Source organism: Harpia harpyja, chromosome 2 (assembly GCF_026419915.1).
Source record: "Harpia harpyja isolate bHarHar1 chromosome 2, bHarHar1 primary haplotype, whole genome shotgun sequence".
NCBI classification, from domain to species: domain Eukaryota; kingdom Metazoa; phylum Chordata; class Aves; order Accipitriformes; family Accipitridae; genus Harpia; species Harpia harpyja.
Genome location: NC_068941.1, coordinates 34,924,360 through 34,935,178, shown reverse-complemented (window position 1 = coordinate 34,935,178; position 10,819 = coordinate 34,924,360). Strand labels below are relative to the sequence as shown.

Here is a 10,819-nt window from a genome sequence, read left to right as displayed (position 1 = left end):
CCTCAGCCCCTCCTCCCCGGAGGACCCGGAGAGGTGTGGGGCGGCGGGAAAACTGAGGAACGGCCTCAGGCGCCCGCAGCGCGGGGGGGGGGGGGGCACCGCACCTAACAGTCGGGCCGGCGCCCCTCACTCCCTCCTCACCGCCGTGCCACCCCCCAGCCCAGCCCCTCTAACAAAGGAGGCCCGGGGCCGCGGCGAGGGGCGGGAGCCGCGGCTCCCCACGGGGACCCGCCCCTCAGCTCCTTCCTTCCTTCTTTCCTTCTCGGCCGGGGGCGCTGCCGCCGGCTCCGCTCCGCACCGCCTCCTCCCTCCCTAGCTGCCCGCCCTTCCTTCCCCGGCGGCGGCAGCGGGCGGCGGCAGGGTGCCGCCGAGCGGGCGGGCGGGGTGTCTCCCAAGCGGCCTTGCCCGGATGTGCTACCCTGACTCATAGTCGCGCCGCACGCAGGCTCCGCGCCGCCACCGCCGCGCCCGCCCCGCTCCCCGCACACGCCTCCCGCGCCTCCCTCCGCGCCAGCGGAGAGGCGGCGGCAGCAGCAGCAGCAGTAGCAGCAGCAGGGGAAGGAGGAGGAGGAGGAGGAGAAGGAGGCCGCGGCGGCACGATGGGTAAGTCGCTCCAGCTCCGCGCTGTGCAGCCCCCTGCCGCCGCCCCTCTGCCCCCGGAGGCCGCCGCCCGCTCGTCGCCGTCGGGCGGGGAGATGCGACTGGTACAACTTCCTCATCGGCCGCCTTCCTCCTCTCCGTGCCTTCGCCCGGGAGGAGGGTCGGGGCGCCCGTGGGGCTCCGCCGAGCCCCCCCCCCCCCCCCCCAACCTCCGCCCCCGCCCCGGCGCTGCCGTGGCCGCTGCCCGGCCCCTGCCCCTGCGGCGCAAAGTTTCCGCGGCTCCTGCGCCGCCGCCGGCCGGCCCCGCCTGCCCGCTCTGCCCCAGCCCGGCGGCTGGCTGGTCGGTCAGCCTCGTGGTGCTCCCCGCCCGGCACTCGTGGTCCTGGGCGTGAATTCCAGTGGGTTAGAGGAAAGATTCCCCGAGTGCGAAGGGGGGTTCAGAGCAAGGAGTTATGTAAGGCACCCCCCAGGACGCTTTCCCGGTTACTGTTTGCATAATGGAGACGGTTGGGGTAATGCGTTCGGGAGATTATTTTATCATCTCCGTTCATTGTTTGTGGAAGGCACAAGGATCCTCGTATCTCTCCGGCTTTTAGAAAGAGCATTACTCATGCCTACAAATGCAGCCATATTACCACTGCCTTTTTTATCTTAGGATTGTAAATTAAGTAGTTTCACACCGATCACCACTTGCATGGAGCTTCCAACAAACGCCATGTGAATCTAGGAAGCGTAGCATTTGATTATTCTTTACGAAGTGCTCGGTGAATTTCTGTTGCCTTATCCACCTCTTGCTCTTGCACAAACTACAGTTCTCCTGGTGTTGAACAGCCACCGTAAAATAGATTTCCCAGAAATCTGGCTGAAACGTAGATCCCGGAGATGGGTAAGGAGTGCCCCCCTTGAGCTGCTAAAGACCCAGCCAGCTCTGCCAAGTGTGATGGGGGGATCCGAGCTGCAGATCCGGAGGGCAAGGAGCTGTGGTTCGCAACCAGGGTAAGGAGGTGGCAGTTCCTGAATTCGACTCAGGGGTTTGACATCAGCATTTCCTGTGGCCTTAGGTAAATCAGTAGTTTCTTTGCAGATCACACGTATCTTTCACTTTTAACTAGAAGTTTCCATGGCAAGAAGCCGTTGCAGTCCCTCAGTTTTTCTAATTGGGAAATGAGGATAAATACTTAGCTAACTCCTTTAAAGCAATGGAGAACCTTTGGAGAATGGTTCAAATTAGAAGCTACCAGGGTCAAGCATGAGGAATAACTATCAAATTTTATCAGAATTAGGTAAAACTGTAACGATGTAGTTGAAAGTCTCTTTTTTTCATGTGGGTGGAAAAGGCAAGACACCAGGGTTTAGTTTGCATATGTTTCCTGTCTCCATTCACAAAGTAGGACTATTAATCTCATTGTTCTGCTCAAAGTCTAGTTGTAGCTAACTCTGTTTTGGCTTCCAAAAATAAAAACTTAAGGGCATTGGCTAAAAGCTGTTCAGAAAAGCTGGTGCAGAATGAGCACAGCACTCCTTTTTAGATGAGACTACGTTTCAGTTGCAGGCAAGTTTGTAAACACTTTGAGAATCTGCTACAGCTTGCTGCATAGGTAAGAGTAGTTATAATTATTTTCAGGAAGACTGAAGTAGTTTTCCTGTAGAATCTATCAGCACCCATCCATAATTGCCCAGAGAGATTGCTTGGGAAAATACAGAGGAACCTTCCCCCCCACCCTCACTTCTTCACATATCAGGGCCTGATTCTACTGTCTTTAAAGTCAAGGCAAACTCTAAGTAGCCTCTGCAGCAGATCTTGTTGCTCCGAGGAGCGAGTGGCAAAGACTGAAATCGGTTTCACCTTGGCTCACAACTAATAATGACTTTATGTGTTTAGGCTCATACAATCAATGCACTAGCTTCCCTCATTCAGCTTATAGTATTCTTTTTGGTAATGCATTGCATAAAAGCTGAAAATCCTTAGAATTAAATCAAGGATGAATTTGTTCTTCCTATAGCTTGTATATCATTCCATAAATTGTGCTCAACAAACAAGCATTTGTGTCAGAGACTGCAGTAATGTCTTATGGTTAAACATATGATCTATTCTGTATTTATGAAGGTTGGTATGGTATTAGCTGGTTTGTATACTAATGATATAAAACAGAAGCCCAAGCAGGTATATTCTAACTCCAATCAAAATATTTCTGTTATTGAAAAGACTTATTATGTATACATGGATCTGCATTATCTTTACTGTATAGAAATATCTCTGCTGCCACTCTGGTTCCAAGTGTGTATTCCTCTGAAGACATTCTCACGGCAGTTGTTTCCTCCTAGAGGATAGTGATTTCCTCTCAGTTCTTTCCAAAATTATCGGTTTTGTTGCTTGCATTCATAGTTTTTAAAGTTGTGTCTGAGTACAGTTTAAACAATATTCAACTTTTGGCTTTGAGAAGCAAGTTGGCTTGAGTACTCCTGGCAGTAGAGCACTTTGAATACTTCAGATGACATGTGCATCACCAGTACTTCACTTCGGTCTTTATAAGAACAATTAAGGTTTTTACTTTTCAGTTACTAATGTAATGCTTCAGTTTCACAATGAATGGCCCCTTTCCCCAGTCAATTCTTGTTTTTAACCTCGAAAAACACAACTGGTATACTCGTGCAAATGCACTGTATCCAAGAAGATCTTTCTATTTTGGAGCAGTGGCCCCTGGAGGTCATTGTAAGCAGGCTGCAGTTATTCCACAGACGTAAATTAATAAAATAAAAATCAGGAACTTGGTTACATGTTGACCACTCAACAGTAATCCATTGGCCCCAAAAGGTGGAGAAACACCATGTATGAGAGTTTGTATGCAGAATACAAATACAGATCGCAATTTTTTTTTATGGCACATATCAGTTTGTTTGAAGTGTCCATGTTATGGTCTGTAATAGTGAAAACTCGTAAAAGTATTCTTCCATTTTGAGAGTACTGGTTTTGTTAGCAGGAGACGGAAGGCAGCCTCTGCTCTCATGAAGCTTAATACGTAATTAGGTGCTCAGTTAGGCAACAAACTGTAAAAGCAACCTGCTAGACTCTTTTTACAATAGCTAGGAGTAATAGCACAATGACAAGATATATAAGGTACACAGGCTATAACAGATGGATTTATTTAAGTACCGTCCATTTAGCTACACTGTTGTCAGAACAAAGATTTATATTGCCCCTCTCCTCCCAGTATACTCAATTTTCTCTCCCAGTTTCCCTGAATAATTACCATGTGCAACCATGTATCAAATTTTGAGGTCAGCCAGGTGGTTGTCAAACACCAAATCCAAACTAAATCACAGATCAGGGTGTAATAAGCCACTGCCTATCTTCAGGACATTGGCTTACAAAATAAAGGAGGCAAGAGGCTGTGAAGCTTCAGGCATGGCTGTGTGCAGTATTGCTTTGGGGAAGATAGGAATAAACCTGCCTGCTTTTTATTAAAAAAATGTGATCTGTAGTCTCAGACATGAGAGGAATGAAAGCTAATGAAAAAAAAGTCTTCCATCCTGAGAGCTCTTTTGCTAGTTTTCTTACAAGAGATGCAAGTCAACCTAATAAACTGCTTGGAAAAGAGATATTTCAATTGCACAAGAAGATAATTTTTAATTCTTTTAAAGTTTTTGCTAAAACAATGAGACTTCTAACACCACCAACGTATTAGTTCTAGCCAGCCAGAATACACCAAGTTAAGCCAGTATAAAAGGTTGTATTAGCATTTCCTAAAAACTGAGACTGATTTTGGCAAAAGTCTTGTCTTTAAAACACAAACACAGAGGAAACTGCTTTTAGACTGCATCTCTTTTGCTTCAGTAATGTTCCTCGAATTGTGCTTCTGAAGCAGCCAGAGAGGTTAGGTTAGTTCTGACTGACCTTCCTTAAGGAATACTGTTTCTGTGTTCAGGCCAATATTTGTGATCTTTTGTTTTTATGTGAGACTGAAACCAGCCAATTTTGTCTTTAGCTTTAGGTTAAAGACTTCATTCACAAGTATGTTTCCTGAAAACAGAATATTCAGAGGTAGTTTCAGAAGTCTGTGAGGAACATCTGCCTTTCTGTAGCGTCAAAATGAAAGTGGAAAGAAAAAGGGCAAAAGAACAGCTGAAACCTGAAGAAAACAAAGCGGTAATAATGGAAATGAGAAAGCTACCAAGACAAGAGACAAGAATAGAAGGGAACAAAAATCCCTTAAGGGAAATGCGTGGAGGGAGAGAAATACTAGAAGCAGAGGAAAGACAGGGATAATAGATGGATGAATGGAACAACAGAGGACAGAAATAGGAGAAAGAAATGAGGAGGTCTACTCTGTGCCTCCCCCCGCCCCCCATGTTAAGAAGATAGTTGGGGTGTAAATGTAAATAAAATCAGATCATTTTTACCCTCTTTTTTCTTGTAGTAAAATTTGGCTGCTGCTCACAGTCCTTGAGAAGACTCATTATAATTTTCCATCTTCCTCAAGTAAAGCTGATTTATTTCTGGAAGTTCTGAGAATTTAATTATTTATAAATATGTAAAAAAAAGAGATTAACATAAATAGCATTTGTTCAATAAAGGGGAATATAATGTCATCACTGTTTGACAGGAGAGAAAGCTATGGAGATTCATCTATGACATCTGTCAAGGAGGTTGGTTGTTATCCCTTCTTAACTCTGTCACAGGAATGTAGTTCATATTTTAGGATGTCAAAGGGACATTAGACAGTGACCCAGTTACTTACATAAGAGAAAATCCACTTTCCACTGTTGACTAGTCCACCTGGCTCTGTTCACATGCTGTGTGTGCAAGAAAACTAGAATCCCTGTTAAGACAGAATGCTGTCTTGATACTGTTGGAGGCATTATGTTTCAGATTCTAACTTGTTTCCAGATTAAAATAGATTAGGAACTACATCTAAACTTCTGGAAATTAGGAGTCTTAAAATGTTGATGTGTGTTCTCCAGCTAATGGAGAATTGTTTTTAATGACAGTTTGAATTTTAATTAGACAAAGAGCTTTTCCTACTAAGGGATTTTATAAGTAGCATCTTTCACTGCAAGGACAATCTCCTAGGGCCTCTTTTTCTTAAATACGGTCTAGAAAATGGTTTCTATTTACAAATTTTAATATAATGGCAACCAAATCAAATTTGTTTTGGTAGAGTAAAATGATAGTTAAAAGCCACGGACTTCTGAATGTTGAAGTACCTTTTAGTGCAAAAAATAGCTGATATGCATTAGAATTTATGTGCGCTCCAGATATGCCTAATAGAGTTTGTAAACTCTCTGAAACAAATGTCTGTCGTTCAAGGAGCCGCAAAGCTGTGCACACAGCCTGGTGACGTCTGCTCAGCCTGAGAGTTGTGCAGTTCTAGTTTAGGGAGCTTTGAAGTTGTGCAGAAACCCTGGTGATCTAGTTTAGGGAGCTTTGAAGTTGTGCAGAAACCCTGGTCATCTCATACCCTTCTTAAGCTGTAGTTCAAGTAGATTACAAAGTCAGCAGATATCCAGAAGAATTCGTCAAATCCATAAACCAGATAACTGCTGTTCATTTAACTCCAGATAGAGGACAGAATTTAGTGCAGGATGCTTTGGGACCTGCAAGTAAGTACATCGTACCTAACTGTACAAGTGTGCACTGGCAAGGCACATGTCTTAGAAATATCTCTGACTTGAAGCACTTTCAGATACATCTTCACAAATTATGATAAGAAATGTCAGGGAATAAATCTGTGTGTGTCTGAAGTAGTTGGAATTCAAAATACGCATGAATTGAGACAATGTAGATGCCTGTACAAAGTTGTGTTAAAATTTACAGTTTAAAATAAATGAAGTGCTTTCATTTCATGCTTTCCATTTCTGCTAGACACAAACCTCTTATAAAAATCACATCACATTTACACATTTAAAAATCAGGGAAAAATAAAAAAATCACACTTCTGCAAAGGAAATATTTTAAGTGATCCATTTCAAAATTAGGTCCCATTTTCCTCATATTTCACAGCTCTTACAAGCTTACTGCTTCCTAGTAATGTATTATAGGAACATCTGAGGCATAAGTCAATTCTGAGCTTTTATTAAAATGCTGAGCTATTCATTGTGTTAGTGGTAGCTCGGGGAGATTCACGAAAGTTAATCGGTGTTAAGTTCATCAGTTGGTTCCATCCCCTGATACTTGCCAGCCTGATGGACACAATAATTTTGAAGAAATATGCAGAATTTGTGTATAATTTTAATTTTTTTGTTGACCCTTCTTATCAGTTGACTCAGATTTGACAAGTCATTTCAGTATCTGATTAAAACAAATTAAGCAGGTGCTTAAATTCACATGGTGAATAGCAGCCTTTCTTTCAGGCTTACTGCTTGTGCTCTGCAAATGTACTTGGGAGTAAGACTGGACAGAGTAGTATGGAAATTATAAGAGAGAGATGGAGACTGAGTGAGAAAACTGAGATTCATGGAGGAGAGCAGCTAAGCACTATAGGATGGATGACGTGATGAGGATTGAACAAAACCTTGGAGAAATTTGTCAGGGCTGCCAATGAGCCTGCGGGGAACAGGCCTGTGTTTGGGAGACCTGGGGAGGTGACAGATCAGCATCTCCTGGTAGCCTTGAGTTTGCATATCCACTGTCAGCCGCCTGTGCATTTTTATGGCCTTCCTGATATACTAATACGGGAACATCAGGGCACAAAACCTGCAGTTGAAAACCCTATCCTTATCGCATTCTTCACCTTTCAGTAAATGTCTTTACATCTAGAATACACCCGTCCAAAAAACCACCCAGATATAACAGAATACTCATCCTGCTTTCATCCTATCTTCCATACAGTAGAGGTCTACAGCTGGAAGAGAACTCCGTCATACCCAGCACTATAAGCTCCGTTCTACCCCTTTTGCCCTTAATTATACCCAGACTGGAAACTAAAATTGCGTTGTTACCATATGGATTAATTCTGTGACAACATTTTGTGGATGGAAGATGAACATTCTGCTAGCCTAGCTATTTAACATCAGTATCTTAAAACCATAAAACGTGACAACCTGCAAGCCTTTATAGTCTCTAGGGTGAGTGGAGTTTTTGTCTGGGGAGGTCTGTGTGTTGCTGGGGGTGGCCCGCTCTCTGGCAGCTTGGAACTCCTCTTGGGAGCATATTTAGAAACACTTCCTGTCTTTGACGTTGGACATGACAGTCCAGTAACTTAAATTAATGGGACTATTTTAACATTTCTAGCCTTAAATGCAACCTTACGCATACATGTCACTATTTACAGGGCCAGTAGCACACCTGTTCCCTTCTCTAGCCTTGCTAAGTTCATTCCTGTATCCCTTCTCTATGGAGAAATCCCATCGTGCTTGCAGTTGACAGCACCCAGTACCCTGCAGGCATAACTTGAGTTCAGTACTGCCAAATAGCTACTTGTGCTACATGAAGGCTTTGGAACGATTTCCTTAAATCAAAATGCTGTTTTATCTTGACAGCAGGAACAAAGCATGGGAAGAGAAAAAGGTTTTAAAACCAAAGCAGGATTGTACACATCTTTCTTATCTAAATCTTCCCTGTCCACAGAGTGTTTAACTTACCCCTCCTGGGCCTCTGGAGGAACTGACTGGAGTCAGTCTTCTGAGTCCGGTGTACTTGGTAATAGCATCTTCATATCTCTGACCACTTCCTTCAGCAATCTTCCGATGTGTATACTGGAAGTCACTGGATTGCTGGTGACGTTAAGACCCTGTTGTACCAATACCTGAGACACCCCTCCTGAACTTCAGTGAGCAATTTTAAGAGGAAATGCAGTGAGTGAATGTGACCATCAAGAGGGGTGGCAGCAGCATTGAACAGTTATGAGGTATTTCCACACTTTCCTTTCTCTCTTTCTTTTTTTCCCTCTTCCCTAAGTAACTAGTAGCCATTATTTTTCTTCCTTCCTCTCCTGTTCTTATGTGTTGAACTGATTTTAGGGTCAGGATGTTGTTCTACGGGGGGAAAAGAAAGGCCAACCACAGCAGAACACTGGTCTGTGAAGACATTCATTGTAAAAATGTCTGGCATGGTTAAATGAATTTAGAAATCCGTTAATACGCTTTATACAAATACATTTGCTCTCATCCTGCAAAACCTGTTGGGTAGTCCCCTTTCTTACCAGGTTCTCCACGAAGCTCAGGGAGAATATACAGACATGCTGGCTCCTGGCATATGGAATTAGGGGAGAAGCAGGGAAATGTTAGTGATTGAGGGAAAGAGATGGGGCTTGTACATAGGCGATTGCTGACAGGAACCAAGTAGGTTCAGGGAGGGGGGGGGGGGGTGTTTTTTTAAACCTTTGCAATAAAATTTCCATCACCCATTTACAGCAAGATAGTACTTTAGTCCAATCAAAGATACTAATCAATACATTTACATGCAGCAGTGCCCAAAATACAATGTGCACGTTCCAGGCAAAATGCACACTTCTCTCTCTGATGTTACAATGTACTTATTTTCTTCAAGTCTTTTCTATTGTACCCAAGAATCCTTTCTTACTCATCGCACTTTCTTCTACAGCCGTCCTATTCCTTCAGGCTTCTTTTTCATTGCCCAGTTTTCTATAATGTCTTCCTCCTCTCTACCTCCTCCAGTTATCTGTTCTTTTCCCTCTTTCCTCCCATCTCCCACTCTCTCTCCTCCTCTGGTTCTGTCTTTATTAATTAAATATCTGACAGCTTCTTCCATCATCTACCCTTTCCACTATCTTTGTTAGGGAAAGAATTGAAAAACTGGTGCTCCACTTTCTAATTTCAAGAGCTGAAGTGATTTTTTTCTTCTCTCCAGTTAAATATCAGTTATTTACAACCAGTTTAAAATCATTCTTCAGTTTTGCCTAATGTACTTGTACAATAAGTGAGAATATATGAAAGAATGCATCTTGTAGGAAAGAAATCGTACAGAATTGGGCTCTATTCATGTAAATGTTATTTATACAGCATTCTTGTACCCACGCAAAGCCCACACTGAGTACCGCTGAAGTCACTGGGATCCTGTTTTTCTGACTCAGCTGTAGTAGAGCTTAAACTGTGCTGTTTTGGTGAAACCATGTAAAATGGCATGCGTCACCCCATCCTTTCAAGATATAGTAATATTGGCTCTCCAGTTTATACAGTTGGGGGAAAAGTGGCAGACATTGGACCAATTTTGACCACCAGAAGCACTGTTAAAATGTCTTTTATTCATAGGTATGATGCTAACACGTAGCATCTGAAGGAACCTGCCAAATGAAGAAAGAGCCATATCCTATGATAAAGGAAATGATTTGTTGGACTTGATTTTTCTTAAAAATTGATGGAATTGTATAGTTTATATGATTTGTCATATCAAAGAAGAAACCAATTTAACATGGAGATCACAATATTAGAACATCCTCCTGTAAAAGGAATAGTAAACACAGTGTCCTAAGCTATTAATATACATACAGTAACCTTTGTTCTATCTTTTAGCAGCTTAGGGAAAAAGAAAAATTATATTTTCAGAAATCTGTTTCAGAAACTCACTTTGTAGCCATTAGATGATGGCTTTCAATGCTTTCTGCTATTCCCAGAAAATGTTAGGAATCCCTCTTTGCGAGGCTGCTACACATTATGCTTCTAATGACACATATATTAGAGTGCGGACACTTAATGCAAGGCAAGAATGGTGGAGAGAAACAAAAAGCAATTCAATACACTTCTTCAGAATGCATCTTCATCCCAGAAATGATCTGAAGTGCTTGTTTATCTTTATGAAGGCCATAACTTCTCCCTTTATGAGGAGGGTGAAAGCATCACAGTTCTTTTTTTGGCCGTTGAGAACAAGGTAGAATTTAAGATTTCTTATACAGTCTCTGGAAGAGACTGGAAGAGTTCTCCTGTGAACATAAAATTTGAGTTCAGTGCATGTACCCAGTTCAAAACAGTTGGCTGGAGAGAGAAATGCCCTAGATAATACAGCACTTCATGTTAGCAAGGGGTGGCTTGGTTTACTTTTTCTTTTTTTTGTTAAACTGATATTAAATAGGCTTTCTGATAAAAAGCAACAGCTGTGGACTACTGGATTGATTTTAGCTTACTTAGCTCTTCCAATTCTGAACAGTTTTCTGTACTTTAGTGATCACAACAGCAAGGTGTCACTTGGAAGCCAACATACACTAAACTGCTTTCTTTTCTAAAATCAGAAATGGTCATCAACAAAACAGCATTTTTGGCTCTG

The 10,819-nt window shown here is 42.8% G+C and overlaps 1 protein-coding gene across 3 annotated transcripts in view; it reads left to right on the top strand.

Annotated features, from left to right (window-relative positions):
* The first annotated feature begins 290 nt into the window (after positions 1–290).
* Positions 291–10,819, top strand: part of RAP1GDS1 (Rap1 GTPase-GDP dissociation stimulator 1) — a 106,095-nt gene continuing 95,566 nt past the window's right edge. For 2 of the 3 annotated variants that reach the window (XM_052775751.1, XM_052775740.1), the window contains exon 1: positions 291–603. In XM_052775751.1, coding sequence (XP_052631711.1) covers positions 600–603 — 4 coding nt within the window. In that variant the 5' untranslated portion in view covers positions 291–599. The remainder of the gene's footprint in view (positions 604–10,819) is intronic. The other variant, XM_052775759.1, reaches the window with a different exon arrangement.